The sequence below is a fragment of the Falco rusticolus genome, chromosome 6 (genome assembly GCF_015220075.1).
Source record: "Falco rusticolus isolate bFalRus1 chromosome 6, bFalRus1.pri, whole genome shotgun sequence".
NCBI lineage: Eukaryota > Metazoa > Chordata > Aves > Falconiformes > Falconidae > Falco > Falco rusticolus.
This window is the reverse complement of record NC_051192.1, coordinates 16899258-16912084: the sequence shown is the minus strand read 5'-3', so window position 1 is coordinate 16912084 and position 12827 is coordinate 16899258. Positions and strand designations below refer to the sequence as shown.

Sequence of the window (12827 nt, the reverse complement as noted above, 5' to 3'; positions counted from 1 at the left end):
ACGCTGCTGCTGCCATGCACAGGAAGGGCTTGCCGGGGGCCATGGGGAGGGGGCAGCGCTGGGGGCCAGGGTGGGGGCCGCTCCCCTCCTGCTGCTCCACCGCCCTCGTGCTCTCCTCCCGGCCGGGTGCCCCGGCACGCAGGGGAGGCTGGCCAGCCCGCAGCACACTGGGAGCCACAGTCTCCCGCCAACACGGCACATCTGCCAGGCGGTGGGGGGGACGCCCCACCCCCCCACACCTGGCCCCCGCACCCGGCGCCCGCTGGCTCACCTGGGCATGCTTGCGCTTCCGCCCGGGCCGCCCGGCTTTCCTCATGGGCGTCCCCGGCTCCTGCTTCTCCTCCTTGCTCTGGTTCTCCTCGAGCTCCTCTTCCCCCTGCGAGCCGGAGACAGAGAGGACGGTTATGCCGCCAACCCCGCGGCCGGGCAGCCTGCGGTCCTGGGCACGGCTCTGCTCCTGCTCGGCACTGGGATCACTGGCACCATGGGTACAGCGCCGAGGGCTGTGCACAGCCAGGCACCCAGCAGGCAAGGAGCGCTTTTGGCATCACCAAGCCAGCAGCCCCCCGGGCACCATTAGAAGGGCGACTGTGGCTCCTGCCAGGCCTGGGCTGCAGCACGAGCCGTTGTGGGGCTGGCTGCCTTCGCCGGGTGAGCCCTCCTGTGCCGTGTCCTGTGCCATGGCTGGCTTGGGGGTACATGCCCCTTCCTGCAACCCACCAGAGCCCTGCACATGTGGGGCTGGGGGCTCCTGCACTGCTGCATGCAGAAAGGGCTGCGTGGACTCCACAGCACAGCACGGCACGGCGGGCCTGCAGGGAGCTGTGAAGCTCCCTGGGGACAAGGGCAGGCAGCAGAAGCCAGGGTGCCCTTGGAGTAGGCAAGCAGCTGTCTGCTTCCCCGTGCCGCCCCCAGCACGGGTGCTTCGGGGGACGACGCACACTCTCTGTGCTGTGCCCTTGAGCAGCTGCCAGCGCCCCACCACCCTGTCCCCCCCTCCCCGGCACCGTGGCCCAAACCCAGGCGCTGGCAGGACACCCACGCTAGCACGGGCGGCAGAGCAGGAACATGGCCCCAGGAAATGAACCTGCTCCCTGCGCTGGGGCTGCAGCAGCCGCCCAAGGACCGTAGTGTGCCGGAGGCCCTGTTCCCCTCTTGGGAGGCCCGTGCCTGGCACTGTGGCATGGCGGGGGGACATGCATGTGGGGTGAGGGCTGCGTGGGGCCTCTGGCATGTCCCGCAGCAGTGGCGGGGCCGTTTTCACCTGAGCCCCAGAAGATCCCGGCAGCAGCAGCCAAGGCAGGAAGAGGCCACGGAGGGGGGAGCAGGGGAAAGAGGAGAGGCCGGCGGGGGGCTGGCGAGGGAGAGGCCGGGGAGGGGATGGGGCTGGCAGCCAGACAGCACCGACATCCAGCTGTACTCACGCAGCCCTGCAGCCATGGTGGGCGCCAGCCCCAGCCACATTCCTGCCCGCTGTTTCCCTCCTTCCCCATGGGCTGGGGTGGTTGCAGCCAGCACTGCCCGCAGCACTGCCAGGCTGCAGCTGGCACATCACCGCTGAGGTCCAGCCCATGTCCCGAAGGGTTGGGACATGCCATGCTCCATGGCCCTGGTGCCCCGTGGCTGCAGTGCCCCACAGCTGTGGTCCTCCAGACCAGCTCCCTCTTGGCCGCCCACCCACCCAAACCCAGCTGGCATCCCCCCATGCCCCTTGCTGCCTGTTTCCCCCTGCCTGGGGCTGTGCATATGGGATCTCACAGGAGCCACGTGCTGGTTCATCCCCAGCCATGACGGTGGCCCGCTGGGACTGTACTCACCCCAGCCCCATTGATGCTGCATGCTGCTTGCCTGCACATGGGGAAGAGCAGCCTCCAGACCCTGGCACTGACCCCACACCCCACCAGCCCTGCAGTGACCGTGCCCAGCCCTGGCACCCACCGGCACCAAGCCACAGGATGGGAAGCCAGGGCTGAGCAAGGAGAGGCGGCACCTTGGCACCTGGGGGCTCAGCCCTAGGCCAAGAACTATTCCTCACGCAGTCTTGGGCGGAATGTTTTGGGACGGGTCCAAGGACGACGTCAGGATCATGGTTCCAGCCCCATCCCAGTGCAGGAGCCATACGGGGCCCCCAGGGGGAGATTCCCAGGGGTCCCTGCCCCACAGGCTCACCGCACCTCGCCATGTGGCAGAGCCGGCTGGGAGCCTGTGGCTGGAGGGTGCAGAGCAGACCCCCCCCAGCTGCAGTCGCAGGGACCCACCTTGCCAAACTGTGCGACGCCACACTTTGTCGATGGACCTGCAGCTGTACAGCCTGTCCCCGCCATGAGGCCATGCTTCATCCAGCTCCACAGGGAGATGAGCAGCTTCTGCCACTGCCAGGGCACCCAGCAGCACCACAGAGCCCAGGGAGCTCAGCCCAGCCCTGCTCCCAGCAGCAGGAGTGCCATGGGTAAGCAAGCCCCCCGACAGCCATCCCTTTGCCCCCAGTGCCACCCTGGCTGCCAGCACATGGCTCTGGCCAGCTGCCCTGTGCCAACATTGACCAGGCCCTGGCAGTGTTTATGCTGGATGTAAAGAAAAGGTACGGCGGGGTGTCAAGTGCGTGGCGCTATGCCGTGCTGGGAGGCCAGTCCTCCTTCGGCCGGGAGAGGATGCAGCTGGGGAGTGCCTGGTGGGTGCCACTGAGGGGACGGGGTGCTCTAGGGGTGCTCTTCAGGGTCCCCACGCAATGACCCCACCACAGGTGTGCTGCAGTACTCTTGGGGGGGCTCTGGGCTGCCCCAACCCTGTCCTACTGCCAAGTGGTGGCCATAGGCACTGCTGTGATTCCTCTCATGGCTTGGGCCCAGCACTGTGCCGGCAAGGCAGTGCTGGGCACAGTGACTTGCCTGCGAAAGCAGTGGCCAGCTCCTGCCACAGTGTGCGCGACCCCCGGTGCAGTCCTGCAGGGCAGCCCCCTGCCAGTCAGTGCTCAGGGCTCTGTTCTGCTCCCCACGCCGCTGCAAGCGCCTACCCTGTGAAACGCCACCGGGCAGCCAGCTTGAGGAATGCCAGAGCTGTGAGGGCAGTGGGGTCCCTGCTGTGGAGGCAGGGAGGTGCCCCCAGCACGCACGGGGACAAGGAGAGCTCCTCTGAGCCATCCCCACAACTGCTAACACAGGGCAGCCCCACCACAGGGCTCAGTACAGTTGCATCGGGGGACACCAGCGCATCGGGGGACGTGGGGCAGCACTGGGGCTGCGGGGATCCCCTGTGGCATAGCTGGCACCCCAAAAGTGGGGCAGGCGCCTGAGGAGCAGGGATGCAGCCTGGGCATGAGCAGGGGCTGGTGAGAAGGGCCGCGAGGGGGATCTGCTCCCCCTCAGCCTGGCACAGGGGTGCCGGTGCTGCAGCCCCTCGCTGCCTGCAGCCCGCTCGGAGCTGAGTCATCTCCCAGTCCATCACCCTGCTGCCCTTCTCCCTGGGGCTTGGCCAGGCGTGGGGCTGCATGGTGCGTCCCTGATGCGCTGTGCTCCTGCGCTGCTGCCAAGCAACAACCCAGAGGGAAACCACCACCGAGGAGGAGAGCTGCTGCATGACGCAGTGCTGGCTCCACGGCTGCCGTGCCGGGTCCCAGCTCCTGGCTGCGCTGGGCTGGTGGTGGGGTGGGAGCAGGGAGCTCTTGGTACTGGGGGGAAACAGACCTGGTGGGATAGGAGAAGGCAGGTGCAGACACCCCACTCACACAGGAGCTGGAGCCCAGCCTCACCAGGTCTGTGCCAAGAGCAGCCGGCACCCATGTGACCCACGGTGCTGCGAGTGTTGAGGGATGGCCTCGTCCTCCTGGCTGTGCAGGCAGCATGCATCCCTTCGGCTGAGGTGACCTCCGCGCGTGGCCGCGGGGGAGGCAATGCCACATCCCGGCGGGGTCAGGCCAGGACAGCGCTCAGCTGGGTGCGCTCGCAGCATGCTCACTGCCAGCCCACGTGGGTTGCTGGCACCCTGGGGACCAGCACTGGCACTGTCAGGTCCTGCTTTCGAGGGTGAGCTGGGTTGCACTGCAGGCACTTGTTCCTCCCATGGCTCTTCCCTGCAGCTCCCCCACTCCATGTCCCCGTGCCTTGCTCTCCAAGCCGGCTCTGCCACGCACCTCCAGATCTGCACCAAAACATAGGGTGGGCTGCCACATCTGCCTCCTGGGGGCTGCCCCACCACCCCGCTCACACTCCTGGTGCTGGTGACCAGCGCAAGTAGGCTTGCTTTCATGCACCCACTCCAGCATAACCTGCCACGGGGGAAAGCATGGGACCAACCAACTGACCCCTGCTTTACTCATGCCCCCAAACGGTGCCAAGAACATGCTGGGCACTTCCCGGCAGATACACAAGTCGGTCCCTCCAGCAGCCAAGAGCCATGGCTGGAGCACAGGGCGCACCGACGCAGGGACCACAGTGTGGCCGCCACAACCAAGCCAGCCTGGAGGAACTCAGATGACCCTGACCCTGCACTGCCTGCAGCAGGACAGCATCCAGCTGGCCGTCTGCCCCGGTCCCCACGCCTTGACCAAGGCAGGCCCTGCCCCTGCACCCATCAGGATGCTTCTCCTCTTTGCAGCAAGAGTAATGCCTTTGCCAGCACCGGCATGGGGAGCAGCCACGCTGGCCTGGTGTGCCTTTGCATGTCAGGGATGCCAGGGAGCACTGAGAATGCAGTCAGAGCCTGCTGCTCACCCCAGCACCCCAAACCCAGCACAGTCCTGCATCTCTTGCATCATCTTGCCTGCCCTGTCCTGCATCTCTGTGACACCCCCAGCCCCCGGGTCTGGCCTCTGCTCAGCCCCCAGCAGGCAGGGTGGTTTGGGGGTCACCCTTCCCCACAGAGCCACCCTCTGGCCAGCGGGGCAGGGGTGATATGTACCGGGGATGGGGTTCCATTGGACAAGGCTACAAGCCCCATGCATGGTGTGGCAATGAGAAGACAAGCATGCACCTTGTGCCACCCAGCATGGGAGGGAGGGGTTCCCTCACGAGCCTGAGCACTGCATGTGGGGTGGTGCAGGGACCCCTGAGCCCCCACAACAGCAGATGGGACCCCCATCAGGGTGGAGCAGGACTGGCACGAGGGCTTGAGCCTGGTCATGGCGAGGCTATGGGGCCACCTCCTGATGCATACCCCACGGTCCCCTCCCACTGCCCCACAGCACCCAGCACCCACCCCATCACCACCCATCCATCCCCAGAACCAGGGCAGCCCCCATCCTGGGGGACCCTGCCACTGCAGCAGCCCCCTCCCTGCAGCCGGGCTTGCTCCGACCCTGGCCACTGCTGGGAGGTGACAGCAGGTCTCTGCTTCCACATCCCCACCCCATACTCCCCCACCGCCAAGAATAGCTCAATCCGCGCTAATCCCGGCTGCAGCTCAGGGCTCCCCCTGCCCTGCACCGCGCTCCCCACCACGGCAAGGGGGGAGCGCGGCTGGCATGTGGCAGAGGAGACCCCGCACTCCCTTTTCTGGCACATGTGCCAGCCAGTGGTGGCCAGGGGCGAGCCATACCCCCAGAGCCTGCTGCCACCCCGGCACCAGTGGGGGCAGCACGAAGTCCAGCAATAGGGATCACTGTGGCACGAGCAGGGCCCCCCTGGAAGCTCCCCACTTGCCAAGAGCCGGCAGAGCCATGGTGGGACCCTACCTTGTGTGTGTCGAGCGCCTCGCGGTTCGGAGCGGGGCTGCTGGCGTCAAGGGTCCCGCTGGACGGCATGGTAGGGAGCGAGGGTGGGCACCTGGGACCGTTGCCTCTTCAGCACCAACGCGGACCCCGCTGCCGCCGCGCTCTGGCTCTCTGTGCTGAGGAGGGGGTCCGGGAGCCGTTGCCTGCCGCAGCGGCCAGCCCCTGTGTCCCACCGCCTGCCTGGATTCTCCTGCCCCTGCGGGAAGCAGAGAGGGCTGGGGTGAGGGGGGAGCACTGGCCCTGCCGCCCCCCGCCCATCACACCGCACCCCGGCCCCCGGCAATTATTAACATGCCACAACCTTGACTCAGCTGGGCTGGGCTGTTGCCCCCAGCATTGCCCCCGGCATTGCCCCCAGCCGGCAGCTGAGCCCCAGTCCGTGCCCCAGTGTGGGGTGTGGTGTGCATGGCACACGGTGTGACATGGGGTGCGCAGTGCCCAGCCCACAGGGTGAGCTGCACGACACGGGGTGCACAGTGCATGTGGCGGGGTGCATGGTGCGTCATGTGGGGTGCAAGGTGCAGGGTGTGTTGCACTGTGCAGGATGCATGGTGTGGGGTGAATTCTGCGGGGTGTGGGGTGCATTCTGCAGAGTGCATTTTGCAGGTTGCAGGCTGTGGGGTGCAGGGTGTATTTTGCAGGGTGTAGGACATAGGGTGCAAGGGTGCATTCTGCAGGGTGCACGGTGCGGGTGCAGAGTGCATTCTGCAGGGTGCAGGTGCAGGTTGTGGGGTGCGGGGTGCAGGCAGGGGCTGCGGAGGAGGCGTCAGCCCCAGCACCTGTTGCTATGGCAAACGCTGCCTGCATTAGCCATGGCCGAGGCTGCTGTTGCCTTTGGCACCGGAGCTGCAATTTGTTTCTAGAGCTTTCCAGCCGCAGCCCGTTCCCAGCCGGCGGGGTGGGGGGCTGCCGGGCGGGCAGGGCCGCTGCTGCTCAGAACAGAAACTCAAAACCCGACACGTTCCGCCCGTCCCCAGGGCTGCCTGCAGCGGGGGCTGCCTGCGGGGCAGGGGGGCCCCGCTGGGGCTGCAGCCTTCCCCGGCCCCACAGCCTTCCCCGCCGCACGCAGGGGGACCCCGGGGGCTCGGCGTGCCGGGGGGTGGGAGATGGGTCGGAGCTTGGCCGTGCCGTGACTCCCCTGGCATGGCCCCTCTCGCAGGCAGGGCTGGGGTGGGAGGTGGGCAGGGGTGCGGGCAGGAGGGTGGGATGGCGGTGCGGGGTGGGGGTGCAGGCAGGGGGTGCAGGGTATGGGTGCAGGATGCAGGTTGGGGGAGTGGGATTGCAGGTGTGGGATGCAGGCTGGGGGTGCTAGGTGGGACCTGGGGGTGCAGGATGGGACCTGGTGCAGGGTAGGGGCGGGGGGTGCAGGCTGACACACACACACACCCCCACGACGCACAGCCCTGTGCCACCCGCTGGGGAGGGGCTTCCCCAGCCCTCGGTTTTGCCAGCTTGGGGTCCCCCAGGGGGAGGCCCGGTCCCTGGAGCCATCCCGGGGCACCATCCCCGCCAGCTCTCTGTCACACATGGCCTGCCCGCGCCTCCCCCATGGAGCCCCTTCAGCCCCAGCCCAGCACGCTCAGCCCCTGCTGCTGCTGGCCCCTCCGCCCCTCCGAGAGGGTCCAGGGCTTGCACTGAGCACCCCAAGCACCCACACGCTGCTGCTTCAGGCACCCGTCTGGCAGCTGCTGTGTCAACAGCACCGTGGCACACTGTTCGGCACAGCATGGCATGCCGTTTGGCACAGCATGGTGTGGCACCTTGGCCCCACGTCCCTCCCTGCAAGCTGCTTCCCCAGGGTGCTGATTGTGGGGCTGGGGCTAGCAAAGCCCCTGGCTGTGCCCACGTCCCCTGGAGCCCCCAGCACCGCTCCCACCGCACTATGCCTTGGCAAAGCCCCGGCTGCAGGCACAGGAGGACACGTGCTGCCGGAAGGCACCCAGGGCAACACCGGCTGCACCCAGGCACCTCCGTAGCAGGGGCACCCCAGCCCCCCTGGGGGGGGTCCCTCCGTGCCCAAAGGTGCTTTGAGGTGCTGGTGTCCCTGCTGCCCAGCGGGTCCCTGCCTGCACTGCCCTGCAGTGCTGCCACCAGCGCCCGTCTGCACGTCTCCGCAGCCCTAGAAAATGGCTCGGTCTCCCCCAGGCCAGCCCCACCGCACCGGGGTCCCCTCCGGCAGCCCTGGGGAGCGGGCGACGGCCCCCTCCCAGCATCTCCGGTGCCCGGGGAGTGCGCGGCTGCGAGCCGCCCCGCTTGGTGCTGCCAAAGGGCCAGCTCGCGGGCTTTGATTCGCTTCCAGCAAACATGGTCTCCAAACGCACTAAAAATAGTTGGGCTGCGTACAAACCCCGCGGCAGCCCTGGGCTGGCGGCCGCCGAACAAAGACCGGGAGAAGCCGGCGGCACCGGCTGCTCCCCGCTCCCCCAGCCCCACCGCTGGCACCGCGGGGCGAGTGTGGCCCCGCCAGGAGGGTAACGCGCGGGTACTGTGGTAGCCCCCGGTACCAGCCCCGCTCCCCCGCGCTCTTACCCGGCCGAGGCTCGCCCACCGCGGCGGGATGGGACGGGACGGGACAGGGGGCTGCAGCACCGTGCCCCCCGCGCTAGGCCGCCAAGACCCTCCTCCCGCAGCGCCGGGGCATCCCCTCGCCGATGTGGTGGCTCGGTGGCAGCAGCGGTGGTGGTGGGGGGGGGGGGGGGGGACGGGACGACAGACCCTCGTCCGGCGCTCGCCGGCGAAGCGCGGGGAGGGACTCGCCGCCTTCCCTCCTGCCTCACTATTTAACCGCTCAGGCTGACCTTACGGCTGACGGTGAGCGGGGGAACCGGCAGCCCCAGCCCGCGCTGTGCCGCTCCCGCACGGCAGGGCCCCGGCGAGTCACGCTTGCCGCACGGCAGAGGCGTTTCAAAGTAGGTTACCTGCGATGGATGGATGAGACACGCGGCATTGACAAAAAAAAAAAAAAAAAAAAAAAAAAAAAAAAAAAAAAGCACCCCCCCACACACACCCCCCCCCCCGAAAAAAAACCCCAACCCGCCTGTTTTATATCTAGGGACCTTGCCGGCGTCCGCTGTTGCCATGCCACAGCCAGGAACCTGCAGAAACCCAAACAGCCATTTTAGGTGACAGCGAGCGGGGTCCCCGACAGACCCCTGTGTCAGTGGCGGGTGACACCTTCTCCGCAGTCTCCCCCTCCCTGTCCTTATGTGACCCCGCGTGCAGCATCCCCCGGTGCGGTGACACCCACTGGGTTTGGACGGGGTCCCTCGTGCGTCCCCACCGTGGTGGGGACGCACGAGGGACCCCATCCAAACGCTTCTCCCGTGACAAGTGCCGCAGCGTATTATTATTGTTGTTGTCACTTTGAGTCACCGCCACCCCCGGGCAGCCGTGCTCCTCCTCCTCCTCCTTCCCAGTGCTGGGGAAGAACTTCAGGATTGACTCAGAGGGGATGGGAGCCGCGGCCGTGAGTCACCCCCCACCCCCTGCACCCCCCACCCCTGACTCACGGCGGGGTGCTCCCCCCCACCCACAGCCCCCCCCCACGGCGTGGGTGCTGCTGGCAAGGGCAACCAGGGACCGGGTGGGCATTCCCTGAGGCCCAAAATTTAGCCGAGCAGTGGGCAGCTCCCCTGTGATCGCCTCCCGACAGATGGTTGCGCCGAAAAACCACCAGCACGGGCAAACTGTTGACCTCATCCTCTGTAATTATAACTTACGAGCAAAATATTTGGCCATGCTGCTCGAGGGTGCACGTGGCGGGCAGGGAAGCGGCCGCCTGCCCAGCCACACGTGCAGTGGCTCCTGCCTTTGCTGCAGCCGCCTGGAAACCACTGCTGGGTCTGGTTTTGAGGGGACGAGGCACCGGCAAGCGCTGGGGTGCACTGGCAGCAGGCCCCCTCCAGGCCCAGTACAGAGCGGGGACCCCAGTTTGGTTGGCACCACTGAAGCAGCCCCGTGCTGCACTCCTGGGAGTGATGCGCTGCCTGGCACTGCACCCTGGGGAGCAACATAGGGTCCTGCACTGCACCCCAGGCTGCAATGCACTGCATCATGCTGCACCCCAGGGAGCAATGCACTGCACCATGCTGCACCCTGTGGAGCGATGCACTGCCCTACACTGCGCCCCTGGGAGCGATGCACTGCCCTGCAACACTAAGCTGCACACTACAGGCTGCAGCCCCCCAGAAAGCCAGATCCTGCAAAGTGGGAGCACTAGCAAGGGCCAGGGTCAGTTGAAACTGCCCATGGGACGGGATGGTCACGTGCGTGGCAGACCCCAGCACTGGGACGTGGTGCTGTTTTGCAGGTGGGACAGTGCAAATGCAGTGAGGTTCATGAAGAAGCTGCGGCTGAGCTCCCAGAGCAATGGGAACGCCTCGCCGCGGAGAGCCCCAGTGCTCGATATGCTCAGCTTAGTGGGAAAAAAACGGCTTGAGAGATGATGTGATTACAGTGAACACATGCTGCTGCAGGCAGAGCCCCCTGGGCACCACGGAAACCCTCCAGCTGGCAAGGGAGCAGGGCCGGGAGCTGAGCTGGGGCAATTCAAACTGGCAATCAGGTACAGGCTTTGAACTGGGAAGGGCGGTTAACCGCGGGAACAGGCCCAACAAGCAGCGCTGTGATCCCTCGCGTGCCGAGCCCCGCGGCGGGAGCGCAGTGGGGAAGCAGGACTGTGGCTCGGCCCGACACCTCTCCTGGCCCTGCCTGCCGAAGTTAGGCAAGCTTGCCCGGTGCAGCCCCGCGAGTCCCTGCCCCGTGCTGTGGCGGTAGCACCAGTGGGAGTTCAGATGTTACAAGCTCAAAGCAACCTGCAGCTTCGAGGGTGAGCGGGTCCCAGAGCAAACTGCAGAGCAGACATCTCCCACCCTGTGAAACCACACACCCAAACACCGCCGGCTCCTCCCGTGGAGCTGGAGCTGCTGGAGCACGTGTGCATCTGGCACACGCGTGCCCTGGGCACACGCATACGCGTGCCGGTGGTTACCTGGCAAGCCCACACGCTTTCCCCTCCGGGTGCTGCAGGGTGCCGCACCTCACTACCGGCCCAGCCTGCCTGGGGTAGGCAGGCAGGCAGCGGCACAGGCAGAGCCTGTGGGAAGGCATTGGGGCAGGGACACACAGATGTGCAGTCCTAAAAATACCCATACGAAAACCACCACCTGAAGGTCCTCAAGCAGCCACCCCGGCACAGCACAGTGGCTCTGTGGCATAGCTGGTGGCAAAGTGGCGGCCACCACTGGGTTTTAGGTACGGATGTAGCCCTTGCTCGGCAGCCTGGCGGTCACGTAGGCAGCCGGGGGAAACACCTGAGCCGTGGCCTCGCCAGCCGGCCAGTGGCACGGGCACCAGCATCCTGCCTTTCCTCGAGAGGCGGAGGGCACTGCATGTCACGAAAAGAGGCTCTTGCTAGGAAGTTTCGAGCTGACTCAGCACGAAAGGCCAGTGCAAGCGCGGGAGCTGCTGGGAGCAGCCACCGGGTACAACAACATCCACTCCCCTCCGGCTCCCCGTGGCTGCCAGCTTCGAGGGATTTGCTCGGGGATGGTCCAGATTTCCCCGCCTGGGGTCTCCCGGTCAGGGCAGGTGACGGGCAGCAGCCGGCAGAGCCGGGCAGGATGCGGGTGCCCACCATCGCAGCCGGCTCCTGCCACCGCGCACTCGGTGCAGCAATGTAAGCACCGAACGCCAATCCCGTGGTGACACCGTCTACGTCACACAAAGGGAAGAAATAAAGAAAGAGGAACTGAGCAAAGAGGAAAATTTCATTTGCCCACAGGTTCGCGCACACGAACACCCGAAAATGAGGGGGGAGAGAAAAAATAAAAGAGAGAGGGAAGGGGGCGGCAAGCGGGCAGCGGCGGGGCTGCGGGCAGCAGGGGTGCCCTGCCAGGCCTCTGCCCCGCGCTGCCACCTCCCCGCCCGGGGCTGCGGCGGTCCTGCTGCCCGCGGGGGGGCCGGGGGTGGCGTTTTATTTTATTTTTTTTTTTTTTCTGCAAAAAATAAAACTTTTGGCAGGCGCCAGCCAGCCCGCGCCCCCCCTCCCCCTCCGCCGCCCCGGGGCAACTCCGCTGCCGGCCGAGGGAGGGCATCGCCGGGCCGGGGGCAGCGCCGCCGGGGGTCTCGCTCCGGGGGTCACGCACAGGCTGGCGGGCCCGGCGGGGACTCCCCGGCGCGGGGAGCGGGCCGGGCCGGGCCGGGGCCCCGCGCTGCCCTTCAGCCGCCCGGCGCGGCGCTCAAGGACACGGCGGCGCCGCGGGGGCCGGGCCGGGCCGGGCCGCGCCGCCGCCACCCCCGCCCGCCGAGCGGGGCCGGGCCGGGCCGACAGTGGGGGCGGCCGCGGGGGGCCGGGGAGGGCGACGCGGGCCCGGCCCGGCGGGTGGCGGCCCGGCCGCTGCCATGTTTTCCTGCTCGGCGCTGCGCCCCCCCGGGCCGGCCCCGCCGCAGCCCCCGCCCGCCGCCGCGACGCCCCCCGGGCCGGGTGGGAGGCAGGGGCGCGGGCGCGGACACGGACGGACACACGGACAGCGGGGCGGGGGTGTCCGCAGGGCTTGGGGGGGGGGGTGGGGGGTGCGGGCCGCCCGCCGGCCTCTGCGGGCCAGGCCGGGCAGGACCGCGGCAAGCGGAGCCGAAGGAAGCCGAGCCGAGCCGAGCGGCGGCGAACCGAACCGAGCCGAGCCGAGTCGCGCCGAACCGAGCCGAGTCACGCCGAACCGAGCCGAGCCGAGGCGGCCAGGGCCGGGGGATGCCCCGTCCCGGGGGTCCGCGGGGGCCACCCGTGTCCGCGCCGCCGCGGGGCCGTTACCTGGGCCGGTGCGGGCCCGGCGCGCCGTGCCGAGCCGTGCCGAGCCGCCGCCGCCGCTGCGCTGCCCGGCGAGGCCTCCTCCCGCAGCGCCGCCGCCTCCACTGCAGCACCGAGCCGCGCCGCCCGCCGCCCGCCCGCCGCGCGGTCCTAGCGCCCGCCGGGCCGCGCCGAGCGCAGCCCAGCCCCGCCGGGCCGGAACGGCTGCGGGCCGGGCCGGGGTGCTGGGGGCTGAGCTGGGCCGGGAAGGACCGGGCCGGGCTGAGCCCGGCTAAGCCAAGCTGTGCCGTGCCGAGCCGTGCCGTGCCAAGCCAG

General features: G+C 68.1%; 1 protein-coding gene across 3 annotated transcripts in view; it reads right to left on the bottom strand.

Annotated features, from left to right (window-relative positions):
- Positions 1-12568, bottom strand: part of DNMT3A (DNA methyltransferase 3 alpha) — a 48972-nt gene extending 36404 nt beyond the window's left edge. For 2 of the 3 annotated variants that reach the window (XM_037391961.1, XM_037391963.1), the window contains exons 1-3: positions 12516-12568; positions 5669-5903; positions 272-376 (exon numbers count right to left, since the gene is read on the bottom strand). In XM_037391961.1, coding sequence (XP_037247858.1) covers positions 272-376; positions 5669-5737 — 174 coding nt within the window. In that variant the 5' untranslated portion in view covers positions 5738-5903; positions 12516-12568. The remainder of the gene's footprint in view (positions 1-271; positions 377-5668; positions 5904-12515) is intronic. The other variant, XM_037391964.1, reaches the window with a different exon arrangement.
- Between the last annotated feature and the right edge of the window lie 259 nt (positions 12569-12827).